The 13916-nt window shown below is 40.3% G+C and overlaps 1 protein-coding gene across 1 annotated transcript in view; it reads left to right on the top strand.

The window, feature by feature from the left end:
• cntn3b (contactin 3b) overlaps positions 1-3656 on the top strand; it is a 58440-nt gene extending 54784 nt beyond the window's left edge. Inside the window, exons 21-23 of the mRNA XM_047584257.1 lie at positions 894-1006; positions 1101-1266; positions 1807-3656. Of these exons, the coding sequence (XP_047440213.1) occupies positions 894-1006; positions 1101-1266; positions 1807-1898 (371 nt within the window). The 3' untranslated portion in view covers positions 1899-3656. The remainder of the gene's footprint in view (positions 1-893; positions 1007-1100; positions 1267-1806) is intronic.
• The last annotated feature ends 10260 nt before the right edge of the window (positions 3657-13916 follow it).

Here is a 13916-nt window from a genome sequence, read left to right as displayed (position 1 = left end):
TACTGGCAGATGTGAACAAAAACAACCTCACCGTGATGAGGATGAAGGTCTTGGGCCAGAGCCAATTGATTTGCCAGGTTGTGTTTGTTGCGGAAACATGATCCGACCTCAGTAGGACGCAACTACCAGGTGTATTCCAAAAAGAACAAGTTTAATCCAAACGGTTACTGGATACATTGGCTCCAAATTCTGCTCAGCCAGCTTTTTATGAAGCTGTGAAGTGTTTTACTTGTAATGCAGTCTTCTGATATACAATATTTTCCTGCGCAATAGTTTAGGTCCGTGTTTCTCAAGAGTAGTTGCAGAGAGTAGTGTTAGCCAAAAACTGGGGGTTTTCACAAGGCATATTGTTTATTCTCACAAAAACAACCTTATCACGCCTGGGTTGTGGAGCTCTATTCTGCCAAGAATATCCCACATCTACCATTTCTTTTGTTAAGTAGAAAGTATTCAAATTCAAATGAACATTCAGACCATCATTACGGCATTCAACAGGAAGGAAAAAAAGACCTACGTGGAGGTGTGATTAAGCGTTACACCTGTTACAATACCCAGATACTTACCTCAATTGTGAGCAAATCCAAATCTGCTGTTGTTCCTTATTAAATTGCATGTCTCCGGGTATGCAATAAGCCATACACAAGCACACAGCCGTCTTCCTCTATTTACTTTGTTGCTCCTGCCCCAGACACATCTTTACCCATGAATTTCCACGTGGGTTGTAGGGATGCAATTTGGTTCACTTGCATTTTCCAATCAAGACAAAGGCTTCTCACAAAGACAGAAATTCGTCTCCCGTTCCACAATCCAAGCAAGTCTTTTAGAAAAACAACCCCCGGGAACTTGATAACAGCATCTCCTGTATACATTTACCTCTCATTTTCCTTCGCCAGCTCCAGATCGGGCTCCGCTCAACGTACAGTGGACGATGATTGGCTCCACTCTCACGCTGCACTGGGACCCTGTGGTAGCCATGGAGACGGAGTCAAAGGTCACTGGGTATTTGGTGGGTCCCAGTGCTTTCACGAAGCTCTGATTTACTTCTCCAAAACAAGAATGATTGTAACTCATTTGTCTGCATCACCCTTTCCCTGCTTCAGGTGCTCTTGAAGAGGCATCGCTACAATGACATCACCACGATCTTGACCAACAAAACCACAGCTGAGCTCAGCCTCTCAGCCAGCGACAACTATCTGATCCAGATCAAGGCTGTGAGTGAAGGCGGTGAAGGTGTGGGCAGTGAACCCATTCACATCCACAAATTAAGTGAGTATTAGTGATCCCTTTCCTTCTTCATACCAGCTTATTTTCTGACCACTGATTGTGTTAACGCAAGGATTTAATCATTTAGGAAGAACATTTAATTTTGCTTCATCGCATCCCTTTCCAGCCACATGTAATAGACTTATTTCGAGTGTGAGAAAAGCGACCTTTTTAGAAATGCGTGCGCGGTGTCATCCATCTCTGCCATTGGGTTATTATTCCTTGTTGACTGGCTGCACAGTGCTGCAGCATATAAAACACTTCTGCGCTCCCCATCATGCTGCTGTGCAAAAATGTGAGGCTGCTCAGTTTGCCATTTTCCTCTTTGATGTGATACCAACTTTATCTTCTCGATATAATTAAATAGGCTCTCCTGTTGAAAGCCAGTAATAATGTAGATATGGAAAGAATTCACACTAGGCTTTTGATTTATGATGACTAGTGAGATATTTAGAGGGTAGCACGGTGTGTTGCAAGTTTCCTTGCTTGATTGGAGGGTTATTTCTGGTTCTTCACAAGCTGCTCTGCTGGTTCTGATTGCAGGCATGGGAGCGAGGGGCTCCGGATCAGGCCGCCTCAGCCCGTTGGGCCACTCTGTGGTCCTCATCGGTGCACTGCTCCGCTGCGTCTGGTGATGTGTAATCACAGCCTCTGGAGTATCCTCCCTACCCTTCCGTCGCTTCAGTCAGCCTGTCCTGTGTTAACCCTCTGCTGGACTGGCACAAGTCCTGGGCTTCAGTGGCAGGACTGGGGCAGACCTGGAAAGGACTGGACTGCGCCGGATTTTCAAAGGGACCATGCCACTTCTTTCAAAGGACCGCCAGACAGAGACGTGATTATCCGCGTGCATGATATCTTTCGGTATTTCTTCCAGCATCATAAGTGCCACCATGCTTTAGGTTTTGTTTTTTCAAAATTCTGATGTCTGCGTGACATCTTCTTGGTATCTTTGGAGATACTTATGCCTTAAAACCCACTTTACGTATAGAGTCCATACCAAAGGAGGTGAGGCTTCTTGCTTTACAGTTTCTTTAGCAGTGGATAAAATATGTTTATCTTCTCACACTCTTAAGCAGAATTAACCAACAACCATTGGCTGCAATTTATTATCTCAAACAGTTAATTGCCATTAACCCATAGGCACATTTACCCTGTTTTTGTGCAGCTTTGGCCAAAAGAAACATCTATTGCAGGCTTAAAAGTTTTCTTTTACTCTCTTAAATGTATCAAAGATGCATAGATAATTGATCGACTGTCTGAAATCTCGGAGTACTGAAATAATATTAAGTCTGTCTGGGAGCCACGGGCTCCTGAGCTTTAGGCCCTCTCCACAATACTCTGATAGATCTTGGCATTTTGCTGCCTATCTCATGCTACTCTAAATAATAAATGCCTGTAACACACAGTGTTCTCAGTCTAGCGAAAAAGGCCTAAATTGCGTAGAATAGAGACGTGTGGTGTTATGCTATGTCAAACTGATCCCATGTGTACTGTTCCTCCTCTGCATTTAGACGACCTGTGTTCTAGATACGTTCATCATACCGCTGAACGTGTTCCATCTGCAAAGCAGATGACCAGCAGGCACGGTGCACAATGGACTATGGGATAACAGTGCCTTCACTAGCACTCACTCCAACATTTTTATCTTTCTTTTCTTACCAATAGCTTAGGAGAAAGATCCATGTCCAGCGGAGGCATTGTTTGCTTTTCTGAAGAACTAAGTCAGGAAGGACAGGAAGCTCAGAATGGAGAGGGATCCCATTATTGGAAATGTTGATTAAATTTTCATTGAGAGACGAAAGCACCTAAGATGGGGTTTGAAGCTTTAGGAAACCTGCAGTGGATTGAGATATATGGCGGAAATCCTGGTCTCAGTATGTATGCTGTGTGATATAATAAATGTATGACTCCATCCGCAGCATAATTTATGGACTATTAAGGCTTCAGAATAATTGATAGGAAAACTGTGGTGGAAAAAGCACTGACTGGAAATGGAGTAAAAGGCATGGCTGTCATTTTACCCACCTCATCGCCGTCTGTTGGACACATACCAGACCGAAGAGTAACAAAAGAACATTGCTCCTCTGCTGAGGGGGCTACTTTTCACACCCTTTTATCGTGTGGATGAGTCTGTCGGAAGCTGCCCAAGTAAGAGCCAAGCCTGGAAATGTTCACGCGGAAGGATGCAGTCGACCGAACTGCTACGCATACTGTGCCTTTGCCAAGCATGGGGCCGTGTACGGTCATTAGCCAGAGACTGTCATCGTCTGCATTTTGCACTCTTTAACCCTCCCACCCCAAAGTCGAATGAAAGCACAAGTAACTGATACCAGGTGACTGATGGTCCTCACTTAACCGTCTGAACAGGTGCGCAGACTGCAGAGGCCTCGTTACAAAAAAAAAAAAAAAAAAAAAAAAAAAGTCTAAATGGCTGACATAATCAGACTGTCCTATCTGGTCCTTGACTAGTTTCATAAAGCTTCTGTGCCCGTTGATTAGACTGCTGCAGGCCGGTCAATGGGATATTGATTTTCCTGCCCCATTATTACAGCTGTCACAATTCAGCCGCTTGATTGACTGATGGCCGAGTTCTTATTGCACTTGTTCTGTTGTGTTGCGGTCAGTGATGTTTCTGATGTCCTCCACTACTTCAGTCCCCATCGGACGACTTCAAAGGCATCCTTTTTCTTCATTGTGCTTTGGTTTGACACACAAATCTCACTGTATTTGCTGAGTTTCCTTTTTCCTTTTCTTTTTTTAACAGATTGAAGTGTTTTTTAATGTAGTGGTAGATCGTGACTTGGAATTGAAGCAGTGGCCTGAAAGTGATTAGCTACTTGGTTCTTTTAAGTTTTTCTCCTCCCAACGGTATAAAAGCCCAGTCACACCAGCACTTATGTGAAATTTCACATCAAAAAACAGTTCAGACTTGCTTGGATCAGTCCAACTTTTATTGATTGGTCATGTTCCAATGTCATACCTGCCAACTTAGTTGCCAAAGCTTGTTTTTTTGGAAGGGGTTGGGTTGTTTTTTAAGTGGCCTGTGCTTGTACCCTATATTAAAATAAACCCTGCAGGATATGCAGAAGGCATGGACACCATTTACCCTGGTGATTATCGGATGTAAGAATGTCCAACTCCCCATATATTTGCAGGCGTATTGGTGTTTTACAGACATTTTTCTAATAACCAAGTTAGCTAGATTATTCACTCAACATTCAACTGGCCTGCCAAGCTGCCCAGAGTGCTGGTGCTCGCACGGCAGCCCCTTAATTAAGTCGTGGTTTGCCAGTTTGCAAAAACCTGGCACCACATACTGACAACATTGCCCTGTTAGTCTGACTTTGGTAATGTCACCCAAACATACAAAGAATATAAATCTGCAAATGATGATTATTTATATAATTAAGTTAGAGGTTCCATTCATATCGGTGGGATTTAATGGAAGATGAATGCGAGATGACCAGGACGTATGAGAGAATCAGGAGGGTGTTTACATGCTGTGGTTTATTTGCTGTATTGTGCGTATGAAGTTTTTTTTTTTCTTTTTTTTTTGTATAGGTTGCTACACAAAAGAGTCAAGTTATGAGTTTCAGTGGTGCAGATAAGTATCTTGAATAAAATGTGGACTTGTGTTCAATGTCCTGTGATTGATAAGGCTTTTAACTGGCAGATTGCAAGCTAGCTATTTAGAGTTTCTTTGTCCGTTTTTTTTTTTTTTTTAACTCTTTATTGAATTAAAACTGACTACCTGGGGGGGTGACTGATCTGGTTCTGAGTAAATAGTTCAGAGAGCTGGCCCTTAACCTCCTGAGACCCTTCGTCCTCATATGGGGACGTTAAGTTTTGGGTTTTATTTCAGCTTATTCTGCTTAATTTAAACCCATTGTTCTCATTGATGGACACTTTAGTCTGCCCTGTAGTGGTAGGAAAGGTTAAAACTTACTTATTTATGTTTATTAACGTTTTTGTAGTTCAGTAGGACATGCATATATAACAAATTAGCAATTTTCGCTAATAAGCAAGTATTCATTGTTTGCAATTCTGACATTGCACAGCCATGTTAAGGTATTAAAATACACAGTTTTATATTTTGTCACACATTTGTGATTCCTTTATAATATAAATAATGAAATAATCCCAGTGTCCACATATGAGGACATTGCTTGTTTTATTTATTTATTTTTTTCTCAAAAACTACTACTTCCTGTTCAAAGATGAGGCTTTGATGCTCTTAGATCCCAAATACCTTGGATAAATTAAAAATGCATAGCAAACAAGAGCTCGAGTCTCAGGAGGTTAAGTGTGGTTTACACCTCTGCAGGACTAGACGTCATAACCTTCGCACGTAGCCTTCCAACCTAGCCTACGCCAGTGTCGAGCCATTTATACTAATGTGCTCATCAGTTTCTCTTGCTCTGTAAAAAAACGCCTCCCAAACACTAGTTGGCGCTGTGTCGTTTTTGCCATTCGGGTCAGTTTTTGTTTCTACTTAGTGCTTCACTTTCAACAACTGAAACTCTGTTGAAGACGAGTCATACAAATGTTTGCATCTTTAAACCTTTCGTTGTTGATCCAAAACAATCAATTTGAAAATTGTGCAGCTGGAAATACTAAAGCGGAAAGATGTTACTACCTGTTGGACCAATCACAGCTCGTGCTGTCTGTGTTGCCATGACACGTAGTTACATTTCTGTGGAGGAGGTGAACATCAGGCTACGGCGATGGGTTCTGGGCTGATGCTGCAGCTACAGAAGCTTTACCCGCTTGCAGTCACAGATATGTGCAGATGGATGCTGCCATACAATCTCCTGGTGTGACAGGGCTCCAGAACGGCTCGCATGTTGATCCAAGTGACATTCATGTTTGAAATAACATCCAAATAAGGTAACCTGATTGCCAGATTGCACTCTAATGAGTTATTCATTTATTGTATATTAACATGTGGCAGTTTCTTAGAGCTTTCTTATCTTTTACATTGAAGCCTAATGTATCTAACCTCTGCTCACAAAATAAACTGAAGTATTTTGTTTTTCAGGCCTTGTGCTTTAGTAAATGCTAGAAAGTAAACACTAAAGAAAGTGAAGGATGTGAGTGGCATCGGCTAGAGAGGTTGAAATGTATTGATCGCAGAGCAACTACATATCTATTTATAGCCATTAAGGTCAGTTCATTTAGATTTGTTTCTGTGGTTGTCGTCGCTAGAAGGGAGCGCGCTCGGCGCGGTGTAAATAACTTGCATATATTTTTTAAAACATGGCCATTGAAGACAACCTTACTGCTTTTCTATAGTGTGTTCTCTGACCTTAATACTGGTGTATTAATCAATGATCTCTGTGAGATACTGGCGTGTAGGATGGCATTTTCATATTGAAAAGTAACTGTATTGTCTTGTATACTAAAATTGTGCATGTTCATCATTGTTTGTGAATTTGTGTTGGGGTTTTTTCTAAAACTATAACTTAATAAAAATGTTTATTCCACCTGCCGGTATCTTCTCTTGTGTCTGGCAAACATATTGATGCCGATGGCTTTGTGTCATTTAGGAATCCACACCTAGCGCCACAGGGCCCCCCAAAGGCTTAAAGCTGATCATTTGATTCTTTACTTGTTGTGTACAGTACCAATTGTGCTGCATCATCCTGCATTACAATCTAGTTTTAATTAAATCGCTTTCAGTTTTAATTACCACCAACTCGATAACGTGCAGAAAACCTGGAGCCAGGTTGCTGAGTGAAAAATATTGTACACAATATAAAAAGGTTAATGGCTGTGCTGAATGATAGGCTTCACAAAATGATCGATAAAACCTAGTGTAAGATGAAAGGTCGGTTATAAATCTACCTAATGTACAGAAGTGTGATCTTGCAAATTCCATTAATCCGTGAATTCAGACACACGGCTTATTTACAACTTCTTGACCTAAAAATACAAATGTATCCACAACTGCAGTTCCTCAAATGACCACTACAGTCTGGAAAAATAGGGTTAGTGGCTGCTTTAACCCTCAGGCATGAGTTTAATTTCCTCCCCTCTTGAGTCATTAGGGACAGCAATGTCCACTTCCAAAGAACTGCTAAAAAAAACTGATTAATATTTGTTCCTGCATGAATCTCTTAAGCCACTTAAGCACTTTACAAAACTACCAAAAATACAATCATTTTACATCCTTTTTTTATAAAAAAAAACAAAACAAAATCAAACACTTGCTTTACTACTAAACAAATTTATTGTGGGGTTTTTTTCTTTAACTGTCATTTAAAGCATTAGATTCTTCTAAACGATTGAATATTTGATCGTTTTGTAAAGCATTGAGGTGGTTTACGCAATTTCCGAAAAAATGTAGTATATATTCATATTAATAGTTTTTTAGAAGTTGGACAATTTTGTCCTTAATTATGGAAGCATACTGCATTCACTTGAAAAAAAACAACTAATTTCTAAGTAATATATTTTTTGTTTTTTTTTCCTTTTTATAATTTTTCATCTTACAGCATGCCATATATGCGTGCATCAATAAATAAATAAATAGCATTTAAATATTAAATTACTACAGTGTTCCTTTGACATATTTATTCTTTTTTTTTAAATTTCAAACTTTGTGCAGAGGGAGACTTTGCTACAAAAAAATAAATGTGCCATATGCATCAAAGTAGCCAAAATGACGGCCAGATGAAGAGGGAATGTTTACCCAAATGGACAAAAATGTCCCTAAGGATGCACGAGGGTTAATTGAGTCTCCGTCACAGTCCCATGTTGTTAGCTGTCTGCCTGGGGGTCACCTGCTTGCCCTTTCTGAATCAGCTGGGAGTTAGAAGAAGTCAAGTAAGGTTAAGATCAGGGAGCATCCAAAAAGTATCAGTAGAGAGATCGTTTTAAGATTAAAATTCCTCTTTATGTATCAAATTCTGCACTCAAAAAGAAGAGTTTTGGATGAGTACGCAGTTAGTTTAAGACGGCTCATTAAGCATAGAGAAACGTTAAAATTTAAGCCTCTGTTTTTCCATTGTCCAATTCCTGATAACATTTATGGAAAAGTGCCGTACACCGAACAGCGATTTAATGAGCCATTTCCATCCCTATGTATTTCTTTCTAAGTACAAAAAGACCAATGAATCTATAGCTGCTGCTGTTGAATAATTCATAGTTGTTCACAGACAGGACTTTACAGATATCAAGCGAAATCTGATGTGCGAATGAGATGTATTAACTTTAACATAGATCGCAACATCAAAGCGGTGCTTGATTAGACTAAAAGCACCTCCTTCCATGAGCCAAAGCAAGAACAGCAGAGAGCCTGTGGGATTCACACATTGCTTGCGTGCCGGCCTTTATAGCCAGCGAGATCTAAACAGGATTACTTTATGCCACAGCAGTTTGTCGAGCAAAGGAGTGTTTCAGAATATAATCACCCGATTCATCAAAGCACAGCTCTGCACTGCCTCCTCTGCTGTGCATTTTACCCGTCATTAGCCAGGCACAGACACAGTATCTGTGAAGAATAGACGCTCCTTTCATTCTGACCAGAGGTCTTCTCCAAGTAATACACGAGCCGTGGGATTTGAACTCGTGCTTTTGTCAGAAAAGGTTGCCCGCTCGCGTTCACCCCTTGTTGACCTCCATGTTTGCGTTTTACAGTATTTATGAGGATATGTAATCTATTATGCATGTAAATGATCACCACTGAATGTCCTCTTATAATGAGCTGGAGATAAAAAAGGAGCAGCCCAGTTTGTGCTCTTGTGGTCTGCTCAAGTTTTTTTTTTTAAAAGAGATGCGTCCTCCAGTTTGGGAAAATAGTTTTTAAAATATGGTGACAAGCACAGCTGGAGGCCTGTTTCATAGGTTTCACAAAGTGTTCGTGTAAAAGGAATTCACAACAGACCAGCAGTAGTACACAATTTCCATGAAGTAAATTTTTTGTTTTTACAGTTTTGTCAACTGCAAGCCATACGTCGTTCTCTTGTGAGCACTTTTGTGTATGAAATGTTTGAATTTGAAATTATTGGAGCAGATGTTAGTGATGTCTGATACCACCATTATCCAGATATCTAGATATATAATATCTACAGTCCTGCTCACCATTATTGGCACCCATGAAGTTTAAGTACATAATGTGGAATATCTTCTGAAAAAAATGAATCATGTGAAACATTTCTTTTCTATAGAGAACTTGATACAAAAGAGCAAATGATAAACAACAATTTAAAACAATAAACAATGGGAGTAAAAAATAGAAAAACTTTAATCTTGCTGTGTCACTGGTATTGGCACTGTTTGCTGTAAATCAGTATGGAAACACATTGTGACTCACCTGTGGTAAATCACAAATGAGAATCACCTGTGATAAATTGTCTGTGCCCATGTGACATGAATTAGCCAATGAATGATGACTTCCGTCTTTTTAAAAGGCCATCTGTTATCCCCTGTTCCTTTGTCACAATGGTGAAGACAAAGGAGCTGTCAGAGGACATCAGAAGTACGATTATTAGCAAACACAAGCCCTCCAATGGGTATAAGGCCGTCTCCAAAGACCTTGGTGTCCCTGTTTAAACAGTGCGTAACATTATAAAGAAGGAACTGTCAAGAACCTCCCTGGGTATGGGGGGAAGAGAAAAAATGATGAGAGAAGTCTTGGAAGGTTGGTGTGAATGGTGGAAAAAACACCACATCACATATCCACAGACCTGAAGGCCAACCTGGAACAGTCTGGGGTCATGGTTTCAACAAGCACCATACGCCGCACACTAAACCAAACAGGGCTTCATGGGCGAAGGCCAAGGAAGACACCATTGCTGAGGAAAAGACATAAAAAGGAAAAGGAATGACTAATCTTTGCCAAAGAGTACCTGGACAAACCACAGTCCTTCTGGGAAAAATGTTCTGTGGACAGATGAAACAAAAATAGAGCTTTTTGGCAATGCACACTAACAGTTTGTTTATAGACAGCGCAATGAAGCCTACAAGGAAAAGAAAATCCTTCCAACGCTTAAGCATGGTGGAGGATCCATAATGCTGTGGGGCTGTTTTGCTGCATTTGGTACTGGAGGCCTTGAACGTATCGCAGGACTCATGAAATCAGAGAATTATCGAGAGATTTTAGAGCGAAATATCCTACCCAGTGTAAGAAAACTTGGTTTGAGTCGAAGATCATGGGTCCTCCAGCAAGACAAAGGCCCAAAGCACACATCAAAAAGCAAGCAGGAATGGTTGAAGAGGAAAAAATGGACTGATTTAAAATGGCCAGCAATGAGTCCTGATCTCAATCCAATTGGAAAATCTTGGGTATGAGCTGAAATCTGCCATTGGGAAAAAGAAACCTGCAAACGTTCAAGAGCTTGAACAATTTGCAAAGAAAGAGTGGGAGAAGATACCAGCTGAGAAGAGCAAGAAGCTTATAGATGGCTACAAGAAACGTTTGGAGGCTGTCGTCACTGCCAAAAGGTATGCAACCAAATATTAAATGGGTGCCATTATTGCTGCACAAGCTGTTTTTTTTCTTTCTTCTTTGAAATAACAATATGTAAGTTGAAAAAAATATTTTTCTTAAATTACTTTGGACCTCCAATTAAAAGATCCTGATATATAGAAATTTGGTACATTTCCATTTATTTCTGAAGACATTATAGAGGTTGTGCAAAAAATGAAGGGGTAACAATAATGGTGATTCATAAAGAATGCACATAATTTACATGATTTATTTTAAACTCCTAAGTATATTGAGGTGGTGGAATCATTTACTATATAGCCGAGCTGTGTTGTGGTTTGACCTGAGGTGTTTCACAAGGTTTGTTGTGTTGCCACAACTCAATAGTTTAGTTCCTTTCCACTGTGTTCCTACATTACCTCAAATGACTGAAGTATCAAAAGAATCAATATTTTGATTTGAGAATCAATTTTAGATCATACAGACCTAGTATTGGGGTTTCGATATTTCAGTATCAATCCACACGTCACTGCTCCGTATTGTTTAAGTAAACTGTTTGAGGAGCATGTGAATGCTCTGCTGATGGAATTCAATGGAAGCAATGCTACTGTGTGGGCTCCCTTTCTTTTCCTGAGCTAATATTCATGGTGCTAGTTGTAGCTCAAACTTCACTGACTTAGCAAGAAGAGGCAACGTTATGTTAAAGTGGGTTTTGAAGACTGGAAGCAGTAAAACTTTTTTGCACTTTAACAAGATCAATGTACTAAGCTACTATAAAGTAAATCTTACTACATTTGTAGAGTGACGGGCTAGCTTTTCCTCCAATATAAGATACCCAGCTACTGGCTGTAAATTCAAACTCAGGGGGCCTGACAGCGGCATCATCTCATCTAAGAAAGCAAATGAGTGCACTGACCTCTAGTCTTTTATTTCAAGTGAACTAGCAGGACGGCCTATAAGACGAGCTTGGTATGCAATGGAGAGACACTGGCGATCCATTATGTTTGTAATTCTAATTATACAAGCCAGAGGAAAACATAGATTCGGGTAGCTTGGTACGAGGGGAATAATGATCATTGCTCTATTTGTAAGTCTGATTTCTTGGTGAGGCGTTCTCCAGACTCTCTGGGCTGTGTGTGTTATGTGAGCTACAGTTTAGTTTTAGTTTATTTTCACTAATCAACGCCAACACGGCAGGAGAGAAAACACACAACTTTATTCCTCCATTACAGACGCACAGCAGGAGTGTAACACCTCTACCTGTCCCACCATAAACAAAGACACATAGGAACTAAAATGACTCTCTGAATAAAGTCAGGAAGTAAAAGTGTAGATGCTCCGTCTCTTAGCTTTGGTGAGAAAATGGCGACTCGTTACTTTCATTTCTGGGTCCTCCTCATTCTGTTTTTTCAGAATAAAAGCGAGACTTTTCAATGTACCGTGAACTTGGATGTGAAGTCTATTTTCCAAAACATCAAAGAATATAATTTAAAAAGGTTTCCACTGGTTTGAACAGAAAAATGTCAGAAAACAGACACGCCTAACCACAGGTAGATTTAGAAGCTAATTTCAGAAGCTAATTTCCAAAGCGTGTCTCTTCATGGGCCCCAAACAACGAGGGACATGGACTGAGTTTGCTTTTATATTCAACAGTTGTGCTCTACTAGAATGAGGACAGCACCAAGTGAGAACAACACGTAGAGTTTTAGGCCGACCCCATCTCTTATGATTAACACACGGCCCTTCTAAATTGTAGGAGACATAGTGTCATCGTGAACAAATGTCTGCACAAGAAGTCAGCGACATAAATGTTGGTCAGAAAACAAATGTGATTTCCAGAGGACAGTGATGCACAGGGGCATCCTGCCTCTCATCCCCCACCCCCCCGTCCATCTGTCTGTCTAGGGATCAGTTTATTGTTATCACAAAGCTACTGTTGCTGCAAATGTCACATAATCAGGGACGTGAGTGACACTGAGCATTTCGCTAATTAACAAGGAAATGTCAACTTCATTCCACATTTATCACACAGATTTCCAGAGGGAAGCGCTAATTTCATATACGTCTTTCTTAATATGGCGATTCATTGGGCACAGTCGTGATCATTAACGGCGCCTCGGACGCTTTTGATTCTCGGGCTGAATGGCCATTAAAATTCTAAAATGAGCCACTAGACTCACAGATGAAGACTTTGGCCCCGGCGAGTATTCATGGATTTCTTTTCAGCGGTGGCACCGCTTTGTCCCTGGTCATTATAGATGCTCCATCAGTGTTCGCTAATTAGGAGGGCGCCTTTCTTTACAGGCGACAGGGGAAGCGACACGGGAGGGAGGTTTGGAAATTAATCACTGAAGTTTATTAATGAGGGGGTATCGGCCCTGTGTGGCCAGAGAACAATATGAAAAAAAAGGAGCGATCAGAGGCGAGCTCCATCCATCACTCTGGAAACTGTGTGGAGCCACTAGCGGAGCAAAGCTTTTAGAGGCAATCTTTAATGTGGGCACAAGTGAAGAAAGGAACATTTATTTTTTCAAATAGATATAATGATCTAGACCTGATTTAAAACTCTGGTATAATGTTTGCTCATTTTTAGAAGGTAGACTTCTGTATTGTATTTCAGGAAACTCCAGGAGACACTGCACCACCATAGTTAAAGAAAAAATTATTACTGGCTTTATTTTTCTAGGTCAGGGGTCTTCAACGTTTTTTCAGGCCAACTAACCCCAAACTGATGGAGAGATTAAGTAGGGACCCTCTATCTACCATGTGTGTTCTATATTAAACTAAATATACATTATTATCATCATTTAGCATCCAATAGTAAGCTATTCAAATGATACATAAGTTCAAATATTATTTTCTTTATATCAATTTAAGCCTCTTGTACACAGTAGGCCCCGCCCCCATCGCAACGCCGCATAATATAATTATTTTTGTGACAGTTTGAACTTTAAATATAGCTAAATACTAACATACTAAAATATGTTGGATTTTTGTTATTGTGTATTTAAAGAAATTTAAATTTGTGGGGGAAAAATATATGTATATAAATGTCTCATCAACCAAAGATTTTGAGACCCACCTGTAGTACCTCCGTGGACTCCCTAGGGATCGTGGACCCCCTGCTGAAGATCTATGTTCTAGGTGATGTGAGTGAATTTAGCATTACCTGTCCTGGTGATTTAACTCCCACCTGGACTGCATATGTGGGTCAGTTTTAATCCCC

The sequence above is a fragment of the Mugil cephalus genome, chromosome 4 (genome assembly GCF_022458985.1).
Source record: "Mugil cephalus isolate CIBA_MC_2020 chromosome 4, CIBA_Mcephalus_1.1, whole genome shotgun sequence".
Classification (NCBI taxonomy): domain Eukaryota; kingdom Metazoa; phylum Chordata; class Actinopteri; order Mugiliformes; family Mugilidae; genus Mugil; species Mugil cephalus.
The sequence above is the reverse complement of the archived record's forward strand: the minus strand, read 5'-3'. Positions and strand labels throughout refer to the sequence as shown.